Consider the following 22,500-nt stretch of genomic DNA (forward strand, 5'->3'; position numbering starts at 1 on the left):
GTTTAAATATATATATATACATACACAGTATATATACACAGTATATATATATATATATACTGTGTGTATGTATATATATTTATATATTTAATATGAGGAGAGCATCACTCAGTGATTAAAGTCTCTTCATCGGTCTGATCTTTACCTTCTCAGTGTTCTTTTCTTCCTCCTTACTCCTCTCCTTTCCCTCCTCTCCTTCCTCCTCCTCTTCCTCCTCGTACTGGCCGTTGTTGAGCACCCAGGCCGCCGTCCTCTCCACCGGAGACATCGCCACGGCCACCGCCTCCACCGGAGACGCCACCTGAACGCACAGCGGTGACATCATCACGAGGTATTCTAATACTCCCCATCATGCTGAGAAACACCTGTAAAGAACCCTTTGCTGTGTGACACCTCCACGCCTCAGGGTACTGACTGGTACTGGTACCGGAGGTTACACGCTTCTGGACCGCTGCGTCTCTGCAGTACCTGCTGTGGCTGCTTGGCGGCGCTCCTCGCGGGCGGAGTCGCGTTCTCCGTAGAGCAGGCGGCCTGCTGGCGCCCGGCGGGGCCGGGGGTCGGCGTGGGCTCCGCGTCGCCGCTGCCGCCGCTGTGCGGCGAGGCGCCGTGAGGGAGGGAGCGCGGCGTCCTGGCCCCGCCCCCTCCCCTGCTCTGCTGCTCCACCTTGACGATGTGGGCGGTGCCCGCCGTCGTGCTCTGTCGGGGGACGGCGACCGCCACCGGGAGGTCGGGGGGGGCGTGGCGGCGCGGCGGCGTGGAACACTCCTCGCTCCGCGCGCTCCGCCTGCCGCCCGACTCGTCCAGGCTGCTGTTGGACGGCGCGCGACATTTCACCCCCGCCTGGCTGCCGCCGAAGTCGTCGGAGTTGCTGCGGCTGTTGTGCGAGCTGCTCTCGGTGCTCAGGTTCTCGGAGGAGGAGTCCTGGCGCAGCGAGTGGGCGGAGCGTGTGGACAGGCTGTGGGCGGGGTTACTCAGGTGGTACACGGGGTTCTGGAAGGACAGCGGCTGCAGGCCGCGCTGCTGGCTGAGCGACGGGTGCAGCGGACGCCTCGCCTGCGGCGCGCTCTGCGGCTGCCCGTCTCTGGGCGGGGCTCTGGTCTGGTGCGCCGCCGGGTCGGAGTAGTTGAGCGGGGGGGCGTGTCCGACGGAGGCCTGGGAGCCCGCCCTGCTGAGGCGGGGCGGGGCCTCGTGGTGGTGCGGGCTCTGGACGTCCTGCAGGTCCACCAGAGAGATGCTGCGTCCGTTGGGCAGCAGGTGGTCTCGCTCCTCCTGGTCGGAGAAGCCGGTGTGGGCGGAGGGGTGCTGCTGAGCCAGCAGGGGGCGCTGACCTCGAGCGAAACCCTCCATCAGATCGCCCACCGGAGAGCGAAGGCTGCGGGCGTCGCTGCGGCTGCAGGAAGTGACACGAGAGTCAGACTCTTCAAGACTGTAAACCAGAGGTCTTCAGCAGGGGGTCCGCGACCCATAGGGGGTCCACGGAGGTACTGCAGGGGGTCCGCACAATTTTTGGTTGATTAAACTATTTTTTTTATTTTTTTCCCCAAACATGAATCTGTCCATTATTTTAATAGTTCAGTATTGTAAGCACAATAACAAGTATACAAGTTTAATCCAACACTTTTTAGACGCTTTAGAAACAGGAAGTCGTATCACCTGTCTTGATATGAATGGAACTCTGAAGCTCTTCTCTGATTGGTTACCTGTCGGCGGGGTCCTCAAAGATCCGCTGTAACCCTGACGACAGGCTGCCGCTGATGTTGTGGGCCGAGCTGTGTTCCTGGAAGCGTCTCAGCTGCTGCTGGACGGGCGTGGGAGCCGACAGGCAGCGGGAGATATCTCCCAGAATCCTCGGCAGCGGACCCAGCTTCGCTACGGTGGCCTGCAGGAAGGAATTTTCACCCTGGGGTCGCCGTGTGTGTGTGTGTGTGTGTGTGTGTGTGTGTGTGTGTGTGTGTGTGTGTGTGTGGATGGTTTTTGGATGGAAGCACCAGGATGCAGTGGTGATTGTGGTGGGAGAGCCGTGGCAACAGAGAGAGTCGGCCGCACAGGAAGTGAACAGAAGGAGGAGGGGGAGGAGGGGGGGAGGAAACAAACATGAGGGAAACTTAATGGAAACAAAAAATCAAACTAGAACAACATGCTTCTACTGAACAGAACCTCAGCCAACACTGCAGAGCCATGCTGAGACTGAGCTCCAACAGACGACACAGGTGAGACACAGCACAGCGGGGGGGGGGGGGGGGGGGGGGGGGGGGGGGTTTCAGGCCATGCTGTGAAGTTCAGCCACACAGCGTTAATGTGGTGAGATGAAGTGGAGTGATCTCTGCTGCTGAGGGTAACTCATTACATCATCGAATATTTACATCTCACACATATACACACACACACACACACACACACACACACACACACACACACACACTGATCAATAACTGATCACTCAGTTAACACACAGACTGTTTATGGGACACTAATCAGTCTGATTGATGTTTTGACGGAACCTCCGGTTCTTTAAAGTTCTCCTGTTCTTCATGAATTAAAGCTGCATTCTCTCTAGTGTCCAGCAGGGGGCGACTCCTCTGGTTGTATAGAAGTCTAGTCTAAAATGACTCTACTTCTCTCTTGATTTATTCCCTCAGTAAACATCATTGTAAACATGAGTTTATGGTCTCAATCTCTAGTTTACAGTCTTCTTCAATACAGCATGATGTTCATTTAGTACATTATGCTCCATTTAGAGTCAAACAGACCATAAAGCAGAAGATGCTTTAGGGGCGGGGGCTACACGCTGATTGACAGGTCTCTACCGCAGCAACCTGCCAATCAGGATCACAGTCTGTTTAGAAGAAGACGTAGTCGTTGTGACGTCACTCATTGGTTTGTGGACTGACGTTATGAAGCCATCTTAGAACACAACCAGTGAACAGGAAGTGACCATATCAGGACTGAGAAGGAGCGACGTAGAGACGTCGTATATATTAATAAAACCTGTGTAAGTCATCACTGCACACACACACACACACACACACACACACACACACACACACACACACACACACACACACACACACACACACCTTGTCGAGCTGAGAGACGACCTCCCACAGCAGAGCGTGCAGGACGGACAGCTCGCGGCCGAGGTCGATGTAGCCCTCGAAGCCCGGCGTGTTGGACAGCGTCTCCGGGTTGGAGATCTCCGACAGGAAACGCATCATCCCCGCCCACTCGTGCTCCAGGAAGTCGTTCATGAAGGCCATGTACTCCTCTTTGTTTCCAAACCTGCGGACGACACGCGGACATATTCAGACGCTCCTTTCCACGTTGTCAGATTTGATTAAATTCACCTTGAGGACTCAAAAACAAACAGGAAGCTGACTGTTCGCTACTCGTGCTCATGCAACATGTTAGGCCTCGTGGATTCATTTGAAACATCTGACACACGTGAACATTACGGTAAGAGTGAGGGACAGATAGAATCTGTTAGATCTTCCTGAGAGGACACATGTCCTGGAGGATTAGATCACACTAGCATGTGATCTTACCTGAAAACAACATCTACTCAGTCCGCTGTTATGTTCAACGACAATAATCCTGAAACTTGATCAAATGGATTCTGGATTAAGAGGATCTCCAGATGAATCCCATCATCTCCTGTTTTATGAAGTCATCTGGTTAGATCTAGTGCTGTGTCTCAATATACATATATATTATATTATTAGATAAAACAGATGTTGACAATATTTGCGAATGATAATAGGTAATAAATCGCAATGCCATAGTAGTAAAACCTGATGCTGGGTTTGGGTAGCAGAGCTGTAGGCCACCTCCCTGAACCCTCTTGCTGCTGTTGACCCGCAGACACTCACTTGGTGAAGTTGGCGAGGTTCTGGATGACTTTAGCGATGAGCGTGAGAGTCCGGGACGTCCGGTCGTCGGGATATTCCTGCATCAGGTTGAAGAGCGACGGCGACATGATGGCGGGACACAGGAAGCGCAGGAACAGCGAGGCGCTGATCAGACGCTTGCTGATGTCCTGCTGGTGGCCGCGGGCGACGCACTGCTGCTTCCACGACGCAAACACTTCCTTCAGCTCCCGAGGAAACACACTGTGGAGACAGGAAGTCAGGTGTAAACGTGTACTAGGACTACAAGTGTGAACGTGTACTCGGACTACAGGTGTGCACGTGTACTAGGACTACAAGTGTGCATGTGTACTAGGACTACAGGTGTGCATGTGTACTAGGACTACAAGTGTGAACGTGTACTGGGACTACAGGTGTAAACGTGTACTAGGACTACAAGTGTGAACGTGTACTAGGACTACAGGTGTGCACGTGTACTAGGACTACAGGTGTGAACGTGTACTAGGACTACAAGTGTGAACGTGTACTGGGACTACAGGTCTGAACGTGTACTGGGACTACAGGTGTGAACGTGCACTAGGACTACAGGTGTGAACGTGTACTAGGACTACAGGTGTGAACGTGTACTAGGACTACAGGTGTGAACGTGTACTAGGACTACAGGTGTGAACAAGTACTAGGACTACAGGTGTGCATGTGTACTAGGACTACAGGTGTGAACAAGTACTAGGACTACAGGTGTGAACAAGTACTAGGACTACAGGTGTGCATGTGTACTAGGACGACAGGTGTGAACGTGTACTAGGACTACAGGTGTGAACGTGTACTAGGACTACAGGTGCGAACAAGTACTAGGACTACAGGTGTGCATGTGTACTAGGACTACAGGTGTGAACGTGTACTAGGACTACAGGTGTGAACGTGTACTAGGACTACAGGTGTGAACGTGTAGTAGGACTACAGGTGTGCATGTGTACTAGGACTACAGGTGTGCATGTGTACTAGGACTACAGGTGTGCATGTGTACTAGGACTACAGGTGTGAACGTGTACTAGGACTACAGGTGTGAACGTGTACTAGGACTACAGGTGTGAACGTGTACTAGGACTACAGGTGTGAACGTGTACTAGGACTACAGGTGTGAACGTGTACTAGGACTACAGGTGTGCATGTGTACTAGGACTACAGGTGTGCATGTGTACTAGGACTACAGGTGTGCATGTGTATTAGGACTACAGGTGTGCATGTGTACTAGGACTACAGGTGTGCATGTGTACTAGGACTACAGGTGTACCAGTAGGAGTTGATGATCTTGCAGAAAGCCAGCTCGCAGCACATCTTCAGGTTGCTCTGGTGTTCAGCCAGTTCACCGCTGGAGCATCGACTGGGATCGACCTCACAGTTCTCATCCGACTCATAGAGAGCTTTGATGAACTCACCTGGTGACACACACACACACACACACACACACACACACACACACACACACACACACACACACACACACACACACACACACACACACACACACACACACACACACACACACACACACACAGAGTTCATCAACATGAAGCCCGAGTGAATATTTAGTTGAACTGTCACAATAAAATACCTCAACAGAGGACTCATGTTACCAAACACACACAGCAGGAAGTTATTATACATCTTCAGCTGCGGACCTAAAAATAAATATATTAATACTTAGTTTTTTTGAGCTCTGGCTAAAAATAGAGTCATGAAGCTGAAGTGTTTGCGATGACAGCAGGTCTCCTGGGTCTGTGACAGGTTTCTTCTCCTTCCGTCACAGTCAGGAAAACTTTCGGAACTATTTCAGATCTGCTTTTTGTTGCGTCTCTGAAATGACTCCGAGGAGGAGGATGAAGATGAAGATGAGGCAGCAGAGGAAAAGTCTAATTTTAGCGCTCAGCCCTCCATAAACACAACGACTCAGAGACTTTTAATCTAATTCAGGATCAACTCCATGAAGCTGACACACCGCAAAATATCTTCAAAATAAAACATCACATCATGTTTGATGAGTCTCTGAAGGGTCACGTATTCTATGAAACCAATGACTAAATAACATAAAACTCCTCACGCTCTTTTATAGTTTCTATTTTTACTTTATTCTAGTTGTAAATACCTCATTAAACCCTGCGTGCAATAATGTCAATATTATAAATAATCCTTTCATCATTTACAAGAAGAGTTTCATCTTCTCCAAAGGTGAAAGAAAGTTGAGTATTCTTGATAGAATTATGATAGAAGCAGCAACGCTTAATGATTGTATGATGACTTAGACGTTGTATACGTCTCTGGTAGAGACCTGTCAATCACTGTGTAGCCCCGCCCCTAAATCATCCCCTCTTTATGGTGTGTTTGACTCTAAATGGTGCATAATGTACTAAATGACTGTAAACTAGAGATTGAGACCATAAACTCATGTTTACAATGTTTCCTGAGGGAATAAATCAAGAGAGAAGTAGAGTCATTTTAGACTAGACTTCTATACAACCAGAGGAGTCGCCCCCTGGTGGACACTAGAGAGAATGCAGCTTTAACACATGAAGCTTTAGCTTCTCCTTAAAGAACCGGAGGTTGTCTCCTGGTTGCTAATGAGCTTCGGTGTGCTGAGACTCACCGAGTGCGTCGTGGAGGTATTTCTGTCCCACCAGCTTCAGATACTCCTCGATGGCTTTAGTGGCCAGCGTGTTCTCCCTGAAGATCAGGACGTCGTGGTCGGCACAGCGGTCCACCTCCGACATCACCAGGTCCGTCAGGAAGTCCTGAAGGAGCGGGAGGAAGAGCGGACGATGAGGTGAAGCAGCAACTCTTCCTCCTGAATACATCTAGAGACTCTTACACTGAGACATGAGAGCAGGACCTGGTGGTTCCTTTCTCCTTTGTGAATTCAAATATGAATAAAGTGATCTCTGAATATCTGTAGCTGTCTCTCTTAACTACTCTAAGCTTTGGGTGAAGCCGCGGGTGTCCACATACCTTTGGCCATAACCATGCATCAAATTATATATTTGAATAAACAGCTCATTGGCTTTCTTGCTGAGAGTTAGATGAGAACATGGCAGCACTCTTGTGTCTGAACGGTAAACGTGAAGGTCTGTCTTCATGCTAAGCTAAGCTAACTGCGGCTTCATATTTACCGCACAGACACCAGAGAGAGAGCTGAAGATGAAGCAGCTTCCTGATTGGCCGGCGTGGACCCTTACCTTCGCCCTCCCGGTGCTCTGCAGGATGTGGACCAGAGCGGAGGCCATCTCCTCCTTGTTCTTGACGCTGATGACGGGCTCCAGCACCGAGCACAGCATGGCGTAGTTGTTGGTGACGAACTCGGCGAACTCCTTGTACTGCTCCATGGGCAGGATGGAGATGGTCTGGAAGCGGGACTTGATGCGGATCGACGGCCCCCCTCCTTTGGCCTTGGCGGCGGTGGGCGTGCTGACCGGGTACCACTTCTCCACGAACTGCCGGCCCGTCACGCCGGACACCGGGATGTTCACCAGACCCACGTAGTTGTTCTTGTCCTTCTTCTTCTTCTTGTCCAGGTCACGGTAGATGTGCACGGTGACGCTGCGCGTGGCCGGCAGGCCGGAGAAGTCGAAGTGCTCGCCCCAGAACAGGCTGTCGTGCCGGGTCTTGCTGGTGGTCCGGGCGTACAGGACGTCGTCCAGGCACAGCTCGCAGAAGTACTTCTTCTTGGGCGGCAGGTCTTTGGCCTCGATGATCCACAGACGCAGCAGGTTCTCCGCCCGACGACAGTTATCCTGGAAACACACAAAGACCACGTCAGTTCAAAGCACGTGAAGAAGAACTCCCTTTTATTCTGCAGCAGCTCCACCTCAATGTGTTTATACACACTTCATCTAAAGTTACGGTTTATACCTTTATTAGTTTCATATGTGTGTCTAAATATGTCAAAGTGAACATCAGGAGCTAACAGATGTTCCAGAGGTGGAGGACTCGTTGGACCTCTTTCAGTCCTTCAGGATGTCTAGCAGAAGCCTGTGAGGTGGTTTGGGCTCTTGTGTCTCACCTTGTTGGGCTGGATGGTTCTCCTCAGGTTCTCCATCCACTTGTCTCTCTCTGAGGACGAAGTGCAGCTGAAACACTTGCTGCCTCCCGAGTACGTCACCTGACAGGTGAGACAGAGAGGACGTGTGTCAAAATATAAAGAAGACATTTGATATCGCGGCCATTGTTTAGCCAAAGTACATCATGTAAAATGTAGTTTTGGTGATGAACTTGAATGAATCCATTAGTTTGAAGGAGATGTTTTCACGTAGAGATGAACTATGATCTGTTTAACTTCATAACACGAGCTCTAACAACATTATTATACATCTTTTTGTGTTCATGTTTTCATCAATAAAAACAAATATTTTATTTCATTATCATTAGAATTGTGTGTTTTTATGGAGAAAAAAAACACTATAAATTACTAACAAAGTAAAAGTACAACATTTAGTATTTTTGATGGTTTACTGACTTCAGAGAGTTCAAATGATTTTTGGGACGATGGTTAAAATAATAATATTCTGGATCCTTGTAGACCAGCTGATGTAATCAAACAACAATATGGTTATAAGTTTTGGTGGCAGAAAAATGTGATCGTTGATTTGCTAACTTTTTTCTTTGGTGCTGATCTGATCTCTAGTATTAAGTAATGTTACTTTTTAAAGGAGTAACAATTAAAAAGTAACGTATTCAAACTTCCTCAGTAACTTGACAAACACTGGACCTTAATAACAAACAAACGTGTAGAGAGGTAACGTTCAGGTAACGTTCAATAACGTTCAGGTAACGTTCAGTAACGTTCAGGAAACGTTCAGGTAACGTTCAGGTAAGGCTCAGGTAACGTTCAGGTAACGCTCAGGTAACGCTCAGGTAACGTTCAGTAACATTCAGGTAACATTCAGTAACGTTCAGGTAACGTTCAGGTAACGCTCAGGTAACGCTCAGGTAACGCTCAGGTAACGTTCAGGTAATGCTCAGGTAACATTCAGGTAACGTTCAGTAACATTCAGGTAACGTCCAGTAACATTCAGGTAACGCTCAGGTAACGTTCAGTAACGTTCAGTAACGTTCAGGTAACGTTCAGGTAACGTCCAGGAAACGTTCAGGAAACGTTCAGGTAACGTTCAGGTAACGTTCAGGTAACGTTCAGGTAACGCTCAGGTAACGCTCAGGTAACGCTCAGGTAACATTCAGTAACATTCAGGTAACGTTCAGTAACGTTCAGGTAACGTTCAGGTAGCGCTCAGGTAACGCTCAGGTAACGCTCAGGTAACGCTCAGATAACGTTCAGTAACGTTCAGGTAACGTTCAGGTAACGTTCAGTAACATTCAGTCTCTCTCTCGAGGGAGTATATTAGTTAGTCCGTTCTGGGCTCCTGTAGAAACATGGAGGACTCAGTGAAGAAGACTCTTAGTTTCAGGTCATGATAAACTTATTATAAAACATAGTTAATGTCAATACATCCCCTGAAAGTCTGAGCATACATGTGATGAATAACAGTAACAATATTAATATAAATATATATATATATATATATATATATATATATATATGTATATGTTTCCGTCGTCCTCACCTCGAAGCAGAACTCCTGCCCCAGGATGCTGCTGTGCAGCGGCTTGATGAACACGTCCTCCTCCATGCTGAGGTCCAGAGCCTCCACCGCGCTGCCGGGGCTCAGCAGAGACTCGTGAGAGGTCGACTCCCTCAGCTTGGGGAGACCGCGAGACCTGGGAGACAAAGACAATGGACGAACGTCAACGGCTGGAAGAAAAGACGCTCGTCACCACAGCCGACTGCGGGAATACCTACGAGAAACAACCACAGAGCCAGGTGAGGGGAGAGCCCCAGAGCATCCCTCCTCCTCCTCCTCCTCGACTCCCCCCTTTTACGCCCCCCTTTCCTCCCACCTCGACCCTCCAAGCAGCATCAGCTCCTCTCCGTCTCCTCTGTGAAGCTCTCCTGTAGTCCGGTAGGCGGTAAACAAAAACCCCGTCCTGGGACGGGACCAATCGCTACCCTCCCCTACCCCCCCCTCCTCCTCTGTGAGCGTTTCCATGACAACAGCCTCTCCCTTAGCGAACGGGCGCTAGGCAGCGGAGCGGCGAGGAGCAAGGCAGGTGTTTAACTACAGACTCTCAGGGGAGGAGGAGACATCAGCAGCAGAGGAAGTGGAGGATTTTCAGAATAAAGTCACGCACAAAAGGATTCAAGGGTTGTTTATTGTCGTTATGCAACACGGAGACGCACAACGACAACACACAACGACAACACATAACGACAACACACAACGACAACCACAACGACAACACACAACGACAACACACAACGACAACACACAACGACAACACACAACGACAACACACAACAACAACCACAACGACAACACACAACGACAACACACAACGACAACACACAACGACAACACACAACGACAACCACAACGACAACACACAACGACAACACACAACGACAACCACAACGACAACACACAACAACAACCACAACGACAACCACAACACACAACTACAACACACAATGACAACACACAACGACAACACACAACCACAACCACAACGACAACACACAACCACAACCACAACACACAACTACAACACACAATGACAACACACAACGACAACACACAACCACAACACACAACCACAACGACAACACACAACGACAACCACAACCACAACCACAACAACAATGATAACACACCACGACAACAACAGCCTCTAAAGCCTCTTTCACAGAGCTCCTCGTAAATTACTGAGATAACCTGAACAGATGGAGGTAAAGATCTACATTAAATTTAACAGAAGAAGAAAAAGAAGAACAAGAACAAGAAGGAGAAGAAGAACAAGAAGAAGGAGAAGAAGAAGGCTGGATGAAGGAAGATGAAATGTGTCTTTGTTTCGTCTGTGTTCATATTAAATATATAAATATATAAATAATATAATAAATGTTGAACTGTAAACTAGATTCAGGTTCAAACTGCTGTGTGATTGGTTCTCTCGTTCTCCAGGAGGAAACGTTGAGGAACATCTCGTCTCTGAATTAGTGTACATTCACTGTATTTAAACTTCCTTTGTTCACAGTACTTATGTACTTTTACAAACAGAGGATCATTACATCGTAGTTCACAATCTGACTACACTGTTTATTTATTCTTTAGGAGATCAATGTGTGTGTGTGTGTGTGTGTGTGTGTGTGTGTGTGTGGGTGTGTGTGTGTGTGTGTGTGTGTCGGGTGAGTTACGTAATCCTGGATTAGTGTGTTGAGATCAACACTGATGTCAACGTCAGACTTGTTTCCGTGGTAACTGTAAATACAGATCCAGAGGTGGAAAGTAACTAAGCACATTTACTCAAGTGACTTAAGTACAGTTGTACTTAAAGCTGTACTTAAGTACTTGCAGTAAGTACAGCTCTGAGGTACTGGTACTTTAGTTCAGTATTACTGCTCTAGAACGGAGGTTCACTTCAGTTACATGATGATGATGCGTTCAAGCTCTACTCTGAGTGAAGGAAAATTAAAACGTCCCAAAAATCATTTCAAATGTTCTGAAGTCAGTAAAGCATCAAAAATACTAAATGTTATACTTTTACTTTGTTACAGTAATTTATAGTGTTTTTTTGTCTTTGTAATAATGTGTTTAGAGCTCGTGTTATGAAGTTAAACATCATCATTCATCTCTAATATCTATTTTATATTAACATGAAAACATCTCCTTCAAACTACTGGATTCATTCAAGTTCATCACCAGAACTACATTTTACAGATTACATGTGAACACATCACGATAACGTTATAATGCACCTTAACGCTAAAACTTTATTTACACAGTGATGTTAACGCTAAAACTTTATTTACACAGTGATGTTAACGTTAAAACTTTATTTACACAGTGATGTTAACGCTAAAACTTTATTTACACAGTGATGTTAACGTTAAAACTTTATTTACACTATGATGGTTAACAGTTAAACTTTATTTACACTGTGATGTTAACGTTAAACTTTATTTACACTGTGATGTTAACGGTAAAACTTTATTTACACTGTGATGGTTAACAGTAAAACTTTATTTATACTGTGATGTTAACGGTAAAACTTTATTTACACTGTGATGGTTAACGGTAAAACTTTATTTACACTGTGATGTTAACGTTAAACTTTATTTACACTGTGATGTTAACGGTAAAACTTTATTTACACTGTGATGTTAACGTTAAAACTTTATTTACACTGTGATGGTTAACGGTAAAACTTTATTTACACTGTGATGTTAACGGTAAAACTTTATTTACACTGTGATGGTTAATGTTAAACTTTATTTACACTGTGATGGTAACGTTATATTTAATTTACACTCTGATGGTTATCGTTAAAACTTTATTTACACTGTGATGGTTAACGGTAAAACTTTATTTACACTATGATGGTAACGTTATATTTAATTTACACTCTGATGGTTATCGTTAAAACTTTATTTACACTGTGATGGTTAACGATTGACTCTGATTTCTCTGACCTCATGTTTCATCAGGATGAGAATAGCAGCAGTGTTTTTAATCCTTCAGTTAAAAGGTGGAGTTTGTTCAAACCTCATCATGTGACCTCAGAGCAGGAAAATCTTCCTGTAAAACACACACACACACACACACACACACACACACACACACACACACACACACACACACACACACAGGAAGGGCTGGTCTCCTGCATTATGATGGAAACCTGATCCCCTGCTGTCAGAGGAGGAAGCACTAACTGACCACACACACACACACACACACACACACACACACACACACACACACACACACACACACACACACACACACACACTCTGCTTCTTTATATTTTTAGCTACATACTTTGTCCCTAACAAACTGACACAAAACTCTACGTATTATCATTAAAATGATGATTATTATTGGATGTCACACATGAATGTCTGCTGACAGCTGATCACATTAATATTCACTTCTTAAAATCAAACAATGGGTCCTTTTACAGAAAAGTGAACCTCCAGTTCTTCAGAGCTTCATGTGTTAAAGCTGCATTCTCTCTAGTGTCCAGCAGGGGGCGACTCCTCTGGTCGTATAGAAGTCTAGTCTAAAATGACTCTACTTCTCTCTTGATTTATTCCCTCAGTAAACATTGTAAACATGAGTTTATGGTCTCAATCTCTAGTTTACAGTCTTCTTCAATACAGCATGATGTTCATTTAGTACATTATGCTCCATTTAGAGTCAAACACACCATAAAGCAGGGGGTGATTTAGGGGCGGGGCTACACGCTGATTGACAGGTCTCTACATCACTCCTCCTCAGTCCAGATATGGTCACTTCCTGTTCAGTGGTTGATAAAAAACAAGATGGCGACGGACAAAACTACGTCCACTTCTTACAGAAAAAGACTTCAATCAGTTTTAGATATCTGTAATTATTTTCTTCCAAATGAAAATTTTAGACATTTGGATTCTGGTAACAGTTTTAATCATCTTTAATTTGTTTAGCTAAGAATATATTTTATAGATATTAGAACTTCTGGTGTTGCTGCTATTTGTTTACCTACAAGAATAATAAAGAAACATGATTTATTTTCTTCATTAAATGTCTTGTTTTCTCACAAAATAATCAAAAACAACCGATAAGAGTCCTGATATCAATAAAACCATAACGATACTCGTCTCTAGTGTGGAAGCTGTTCACTGACAGTTTGTAATAATTCTCTGACACAAACACTGATCAAATCTAAATAACTTCAAAATAACGGATACATTTACTATCAGCACCGTTTATCTTAAGATCTTTTAGAAAGATGATCAATTTGTTTAAAATATATATATACATATACATATATATATATATATATATATATTTGGGTGAATTCAATTGTTTACAGGATGATCATATAATATATTAATATGCAGAGATCTCTCTCTCTCTCTCTCTCTCTCTCTCTCTCTCTCTCTCTCTCTCTCTCTCTCTCTCTCTCTCTCTCTCTCTCTCTCTCTCACACACACACACACACACACACACACACACACACACACACACACACACACACACACACACACACACACATACTCAGTCCTACCTGAACCTCAGAGTTTTAGAGAGCTGAGCTCTTCGAGCTCTCCGGAGGAGAGAAGACGAACCGTCCATCAGCAGTTAGAGCTCAGAGCTGACTGAGGAGAGGAAGGCTGAGTGTGTGTGTGTGTGTGTGTGTGTGTGTGTGTGTGTGTGTGGCATTATCCTGCTGTCCAGCTGGCTGACATTCTGTCGACTATAAAGCCACACACACTCTAAACTCTGTACAGCGGTTCATCGTTCATGATGATGTTATTGATTTTAATGGTAACGTTCTCTTATAGAAAATTAGAGTAATATAATATTCTAATAATGATTTTGTGATGTTTTTCTGGCATCGAGAATGTAAAAGTTTGTTTAACGGGACTTTCTTTAAGGTATTTCATGTATTAAGCTGAACCATAAAATAGTTTTAATTTATTTTATTTTGTATCGACCAAAATCACAAATTTGCCCCAGAAATAAAAAAGAACAATATGTACTGAAACAATAACAGATTAAAATGATGTAACCTCAAGATTATGTAATAATGTTATGTATTCATTTATTCATTTGTTATTTTTCTTATTTCTTTATTTATCTATTTAATGTTCTATTTTGCATTTATTTTATTTATTTCCGCTACTTCTTTATTTATCTATTTTTTTCCATTTTTATCTTTTTTAAATTAATTAATTAATCTATTTATTTTTTCTTTTCTTTTCCATTTTTTATGTTTATTTGTTTATCTATTTATTCTTTTCCATTTGTATTTTTCCTATTCATTTACACTATTGTGTCGGTTTAATTGTTCTGTTCTGTGAAAAAATAATTTAAAGATTTAAAAAAAGAAATGAAGTGATGTCATAATGTGTCACCGCCTGTCATTTCAGTTCATATTGTGCTTTAGTGGTAATGCAAGTAACCCGATTACCATTATTCACCCATAAACATAACAAAAAGCCAAATCAGTAGTCGTCTAATAGAGAGAGAGAGAGAGAGAGAGAGAGAGAGAGAGAGAGAGAGAGAGAGAGAGAGAGAGAGAGAGAGAGAGACGGCCTGCCAGTAAAACCAGAGCAGTTACTGCTGGGAAGACTGGGAGGGCTAATGGAGGAGGAGGAGCAGGAAGAGGTAAAAGAAGAAAAAGATGAGAAGTAAGAAGAAGAAGACGAAGAAGAGAGGAGAGAGAAGAAGAGGAAGAGAGGTGAGAGAAGAAGAAGAATAGGAAGAAGAAAGAAGACACTGACAGACAGACAGTGCTGTCTCTGATTGGCTGTTGTCTGCACCTCATCACATGACATCACCTGAAGAAGAAGAAGAAGAAGAGAGGTTACCTGTCGGCGTCAGCCGGCCGCAGAGCCGGCAGCTTGAAGCTGGTGTTTCTGTCCAGTTTGGTTTGACTCTTGGTCCTCTTGATGGACCCTTTGAGACGCTTACTGAAGAAACCCTGAGGGGTCACACAGAGGACAGAGGACACCATCGGTTACACTGGAGGGTCTGATACTGGACATCTTCTGGAGACCAACAAACATCCAGTGAACTTCACAGAAATATAGCTGATGTGAAGTAAACAGGAAGTGGTCAACCATTCTCTAATCAAAACAGAATTTCAGGCTAAAAGTAGCTCCAACTGGGAGTTTAACGGGAAAAATAAGATGCATGTTGAAAACATTTTAGTGATGAAGAAGCCGAGGGACGTTACAGGACATCCAGGAGACACAGTAACAACTCACCCATCAGCTATCTGTACAGGGGGCTGATGGGTGAGTTGTTACAGAGAAAGAGAGATGACTGAGAGTTACAATAAAATAGATTCATTTGTCTGTCTGTCTGTTCACAACTATGTCACAACTATTCCACGACTATGTCACGACTATTTCACAACTATGTCACGAGTATTTCACGACTGTCACGAGTATTTCACAACTATGTCACGAGTATTTCACGACTGTCACGAGTATTTCACAACTATGTCACGAGTATTTCACGACTGTCACGAGTATTTCACGACTATGTCGCGAGTATTTCACGACTACTTCACAACTATTGCCACGACTATTTCACAACTATGTCACGAGTATTTCACGACTGTCACGACTATTTCACAACTATGTCATAACTATGTCACGAGTATTTCACAACTATTGCCACGACTATGTCACGACTATTTCACGACGTGACGTGAGACGGTGTCTTGAGTATTTTACAACTATTCCACGACTATGTCACGACTATTTCACGACTATGTCACGACTATGTCACGACTATTTCACGACGTGCCGTGAGACGGTGTCACGACTATTCCACAACTATTTCACGACTATTTCACGACGTGCCGTGAGACGGTGTCTTGAGTATTTCACGACTATTCCACGACTATGTCACGACTATTTCACGACTGTCACGACTATTTCACGACGTGCCGTGAGACAGTGTCACGACTATTCCACAACTATTTCACGACTATGTCATGAGTATTTCACGACTATGTCACGACTATTTCACGACTATGTCACGAGTATTTCACAACTATTGCCACGACTATGTCACGACTATTTCACGACGTGCCGTGAGACGGTGTCTTGAGTATTTCACGACTATGTCACGACTATGTCACGACTATGTCACGACTATTTCACGACGTGCCGTGAGACGGTGTCACGACTATTCCACAACTATTTCACGACTATGTCACGACTATTTCACGACGTGCCGTGAGACGGTGTCTTGAGTATTTCACGACTATTCCACGACTATGTCACAACTATGTCACGACTATGTCACGACTATGTCACAACTATGTCACGACTATTTCACGACGTGCCGTGAGACGGTGTCACGACTATTCCACAACTGTTTCACGACTATGTCATGAGTATTTCACGACTATGTCACGACTATTTCACGACTATGTCACGAGTATTTCACAACTATTGCCACGACTATGTCACGACTATTTCACGACGTGCCGTGAGATGGTGTCTTGAGTATTTCACGACTATTCCACAACTATGTCACGACTATTTCACGACTATGTCACGACTATTTCACGACGTGCCGTGAGACGGTGTCACGACTATTCCACAACTATTTCACGACTGTCATGAGTATTTCACGACTATGTCACGACTATTTCACGACTATGTCACGAGTATTTCACAACTATTGCCACGACTATTTCACGACTATTTCACGACGTGCCGTGAGACGGTGTCTTGAGTATTTCACGACTATTCCACGACTGTCACGACTATTTCACAACTATTTCACGACTATTTCACGACGTGCCGTGAGACGGTGTCTTGAGTATTTCACGACTATTCCACGACTATGTCACGACTATTTCACGACGTGCCGTGAGACGGTGTCACGACTATTCCACAACTATTTCAGGACTATGTCATGAGTATTTCACGACTATGTCACGAGTATTCCACGACTATGTCACGACTATTTCACGACGTGCCGTGAGACGGTGTCACGACTATTCCACAACTATTTCAGGACTATGTCATGAGTATTTCACGACTATGTCACGAGTATTTCACGACTATGTCACGAGTATTTCACGACTATTACACAACGTGCCATGAGACGGTGTCACAAAATCTGTCACCGGTAGCAGACTGTGAGGGAAAGTGTTGCTGTTTAATGATCAGATCAAATTAATCATAACTATTTTTATAATCGATTGATCAGTTTGATCATTTAGCAGTTCTCCTTTAAATTGAGGAGAAAACATTTTTAACCCTTTTATAGACCGAACAACAGAAAATAAAATTGATTTTAATATTCCATTAATCGTTCAGGTCATTTCTTAAGTTTCTATGTTCTCTAACTTGAGGTCATGAAACGTTAAATGTTTGGTGGGGCTGCTGCTTGTTTTATGGATCAATCAGAAACATTTATCAGATCAATTAATGATGAAAACTAACGGAACATTTACTTCATGGACCACAGCATGAGTCATCGCTCTGAGTCAGCTGATCATTTTATCTGATGGACGAACACGACCACACACACACACACACACACACACACACACACACACACTCACACACACCAGATCAGACTCTGATCTCCACCAATCAGATCCTGCATGACGATAAAAAGCTCCGTGCAGACCAGAGGAAGTGAGCGGCCTCGTTTCCTGAGATATTAATATCCTCAAACACCCCCCCCCCCGACACACACACTCACATCAATGCGTCTGAACCCTTCACACACACCTGATCACTGCTATTGATCCACGTGGACGTGTTTATTCCTGATCCCCTCACTGCTTCACCTCTGACCTCTGGGTTGCACCGTCTCCCAGCATGCATCTCTCTGCCTGTTATCTACCGTATGAAGACACGCTGTGAAGTGTGACGGGGGGAACTAAAAATACTTCAGACGAAAACGCTCCGATTCGCTACCTGAGCGACGTTGTGTTACCAACATGAACGATGACGAGGGACGGATTCGTGATGAAGACGAACCAAAATTAAACAAGCAGAAAGACGCTCTCACTTAGGACACTTAATATTGAGCATCAGTGAGCATGGAGTACTGTGAATGAGATGTGTTGAAGCGGACAATGAATAAAGAAATGACTTGACTACATTTAAAATATTATCAGTATTCAGTAGAACATGTGTTTCTGGTCTCTGATCTCTGATCATGTTTTATTGTTAACAACTAATCAAGAGGAGAGCTAGTAACGTTAGCAGCACCGCTAACGGCTAATCAATGGAGGTTCACTTCAGTTACATTATGATGCCTTCAGGCTCTGCTCAGTGAACATGAGGACTGGCTGAAGGTAGATTATAACGTTATCATGATGTGTTCACATGGAATCTGTAAAATGTAGTTTTGGTGATGAACTTGAATAAATCCAGTAGTTATTAGGAGATGTTTTCACGATAATATAAAATAAAATATATTATACATCATAATATAAAAATGTGTACATGAGAGGCCTTTAACGAGCCACTGTGTTTAATTAAACTAGGGAGAAGTAAAAAGATGATCGTGGCTTCATGATGCAAAGACACTCGTGCTTCATAACCTCCGTCCTCGGCGTATCAAACACCATACTCTCCCCGTTCCAGTTTGGTAACATGTTGAACATCAAAGACGTCGTACGACGTCGAACTCACCGGCACTTTAAAAGGCGACGAGTTTGGATTGTCGGCAGCGACGCCGCTCTTCTCTGAGCTCCCCAGACCGGAGATGCTCCTCCTCCTCGGGGATCGCTCCGAAGACACTTCTGCAGAAACAAAGAGACACGGAGCGCTAGCATCAGCATCATTATCATCCGACGGATGGAGGACAAGGTGACGACATTTATGGACTTTTACATTTTTATTGGATCCCTGGTGTCTAATGGAATCTTTTCAAAATAAGAGTAGGAAGTGCACAGGTGAAATGATCTGACAACAACATAAGAACGGACTTGGTGTTCATTACATTCTGTAACTCTGCTCCAGTTTAAACAGTCGACCGTCCTGTTAGCGACCTGGAGCTAACCAGCCTGCTAACTGGGAGCGACGAGCTAGACTAGCGAGCTACCGTGGCTAGCTGGCGCTAGCGTCCACCTCACATGAACACAAATGAAGTCGTGTTTCGTTTCAAACGTCTAAACCGGTAGTTTGGTCAGAAGTTGGAGCTCTAGACGACAATCTACCCGTAAAAAGAGAGTGGAAGAAGAAGTAGAGGAACAATAGACAGAGAGGTTGTTGTTGTTCTTTCATGTTTCATGACAGTATAAACACAGCTGATCAGTCATGTGACGCTGCATCACAATTTATTCGTCAAAAGCGTTTCCATAATATTTTTAGCTCAAGCGAGCGTAAAAACTGAGGTTTTATTGAATTTGTTTCTAACGTCATACTTCAACAGACGCATCGTGATACGGGCTAGTCACAACAGAACTAACTCCAGATATCCTGAACTTCAACTTCTGACAGCAGCAATGAATCTGACTTTCATTCTTTATCACCACAATAAAAAACAGAAACTACAATCAAACTATTTGACTCAGTTCATTAAACCTGAAAAGCAGCTGTCTGTCCTTCTGTCTGTCCGTCTGTCTGTCCTTCTATCCGTCCGTCTGTCTGTCCTTCTATCCGTCTGTCTGTCTGTCCTTCTATTCGTCTGTCTGTCTGTCCTTCTATCCGTCTGTCCGTCTGTCTGTCCTTCTGTCCGTCTGTCTCTCTGGTTATAGTAGTAATAAGTCCGTCTGTCTCTCTGGTTACAGTAATAATAAGTCTGTCTCGTCTCTCTGGTTACAGTAGTAATAAGTCTGTTTGTCTCTCTGGTTACAGTAGTAATAAGTCCCATCTGTCTCTCTGGTTACAGTAGTAATAAGTCCGTCTGTCTCTCTGGTTACAGTAGTAATAAGTCCGTCTGTCTCTTTGTTACAGTAGTAATAAGTCCGTCTGTCTCTCTGGTTACAGTAGTAATAAGTCTGTTTGTCTCTCTGGTTACAGTAGTAATAAGTCCATCTGTCTCTCTGGTTACAGTAGTAATAAGTCCGTCTGTCTCTCTGGTTACAGTAGTAATAAGTCCGTCTGTCTCTCTTGTTACAGTAGTAATAAGTCCGTCTGTCTCTCCTGGTTACAGTAGTAATAAGTCCGTCTGTCTCTCTGGTTACAGTAGTAATAAGTCCATCTGTCTCTCTGGTTACAGTAGTAATAAGTCCGTCTGTCTCTCTTGTTACAGTAGTAATAAGTCCATCTGTCTCTCTGGTTACAGTAGTAATAAGTCCGTCTGTCTCTCTTGTTACAGTAGTAATAAGTCCATCTGTCTCCTGGTTACAGTAGTAATAAGTCCGTCTGTCTCTCTTGTTACAGTAGTAATAAGTCCATCTGTCTCTCTGGTTACAGTAGTAATAAGTCCGTCTGTCTCTCTTGTTACAGTAGTAATAAGTCTGTCTGTCTCTCTGGTTACAGTAGTAATAAGTCCGTCTGTCTCTCTGGTTACAGTAGTAATAGTCGTCTCGTCTCCAGCTCGGTGACCTCGTTCTGGTTCCAGTTCAAATAAGAAGGTCACGTCCTCAGAGCTGGCTCACATCCAGATCATTGATTTTTTCAAAGCTAAATATAGAGTTCTCTCACTTCCTCTGCAGCTCACTCATCAGACATGTTGTCTGAGACTGTCTCTCTGGAGGCCTTCAGGGGGCTCTTGAACCAGCTCTTGAACCACCCTACGAGTCCCACAGACAGGAAGCTGGAATAACTCCTACACCCCCACCGCCGACGTCTACACACACACACACACACACATACAGTATATATGTATATATATATATATATATATATATATATATATATATATATATATATATATAATACTATGTGTGTATTACTGTGTTTTAGCTTGTGTCGGCGTGTTTTCAGGGAGTTTTCGTCCAAATTTAGCAAAATAAATAATCAGAATGTCCATAAAATGTGTTTTAAACATTAAACCACTGGTGAGGACCTAAAAGAGCTCCGGTCAAACCACTGGTTTAAATCTCCATGTTTGAGACTCAAACTAACTAAAAAATATCCATTCAAACACATCAATGAGCCTTCGTCTCCATCATCATCACCATCATCATCTGAATAGCTCCCACCTATCAACGCTCACTAGAGCACCAAATCTGGATTCTTCCACCGCTGAAGCTAGTCCCCAACAACACAGTCTGTGTTTGCTCCTGTTTGTTTGATGAAGGGTTACTTCGTCAGTAGGAACCAATGAGCCACGGACAGGAAGTCAGACGGTGTTAAGAGACGGACCGACACCTCGGCGGTTTGAACCTCAAACATGAGATTCATGAACTATCAGACACTCCTACATTAATCATGTTTAAATACCATAAAAATAACAAGAATTTTGATTTCACAATCAAAAATGGTTTGCACACTTTTAAATAAAGTCCTCCCTTTTTATCACGTATAATCAGTACATACACATGTAATAGATGGTTTATTACCTACTGTGAAATGTAGTAGTATAGATGAACTTTTGCTGTAAAAATATAAACTATCTTCACTTTTAATCGTGGACAAATACGGCACATTAATAAACACTTAAAGATTGTCCTACAATATCTGCTAATAACGGCATTATAGTGTGTTATAAACTATGTTATTACATGTTCACACTCTGCTTTTTAAATGCTAAATAAGGGCGTTATCGTCACAGTCGACACACGGATGTACAGACCACATGGAGGTCATGTTTAAATGGCATGAAGACAACAATAACAAAATGAAAGCTGACTTTAACGGAGCCACAGTGAACGCAGCATGCAGCAGCAGAGTGCTGGATCGAGTTGCAGCAGCGATGCCTCGATGCATGCAGCGCTGCAACGGAAGCCGGGACAAACTTTCATGCACCCCCCCCCCCCCCTCTCCCTGGTAATGCTAACCGCTAACCGCTAACCCCCCCCCCCCCCCCAAACGGAGAAGAAGCAGTGATGATGGTTCCCGAACGCGGCCGGACATCATCTGCTGCTTCTTCTTCTTCTTCTTCTTCAAAGTTTTGAG

The 22,500-nt window shown here is 44.2% G+C and overlaps 1 protein-coding gene across 5 annotated transcripts in view; it reads right to left on the reverse strand.

The window, feature by feature from the left end:
* Positions 1 to 22,500, reverse strand: part of rasal2 (RAS protein activator like 2) — a 55,676-nt gene that overhangs the window by 5,075 nt on the left and 28,101 nt on the right. For 4 of the 5 annotated variants that reach the window (XM_068726077.1, XM_068726075.1, XM_068726074.1 and 1 more), the window contains 12 exons: positions 19,126 to 19,235; positions 15,319 to 15,431; positions 9,476 to 9,629; positions 7,918 to 8,016; positions 7,094 to 7,648; positions 6,508 to 6,652; positions 5,158 to 5,302; positions 3,867 to 4,106; positions 3,078 to 3,279; positions 1,701 to 1,900; positions 469 to 1,390; positions 146 to 301 (listed from right to left, as the gene is read on the reverse strand). In XM_068726077.1, the coding sequence (XP_068582178.1) occupies positions 146 to 301; positions 469 to 1,390; positions 1,701 to 1,900; positions 3,078 to 3,279; positions 3,867 to 4,106; positions 5,158 to 5,302; positions 6,508 to 6,652; positions 7,094 to 7,648; positions 7,918 to 8,016; positions 9,476 to 9,629; positions 15,319 to 15,431; positions 19,126 to 19,235 (3,041 nt within the window). The remainder of the gene's footprint in view (positions 1 to 145; positions 302 to 468; positions 1,391 to 1,700; positions 1,901 to 3,077; positions 3,280 to 3,866; positions 4,107 to 5,157; positions 5,303 to 6,507; positions 6,653 to 7,093; positions 7,649 to 7,917; positions 8,017 to 9,475; positions 9,630 to 15,318; positions 15,432 to 19,125; positions 19,236 to 22,500) is intronic. The other variant, XM_068726076.1, reaches the window with a different exon arrangement.

The sequence above is a fragment of the Cebidichthys violaceus genome, unplaced genomic scaffold (assembly GCF_023349555.1).
Source record: "Cebidichthys violaceus isolate CVI_PGR_0920_01 unplaced genomic scaffold, fCebVio1.0.p SCAF_38, whole genome shotgun sequence".
Lineage (NCBI taxonomy): Eukaryota > Metazoa > Chordata > Actinopteri > Perciformes > Stichaeidae > Cebidichthys > Cebidichthys violaceus.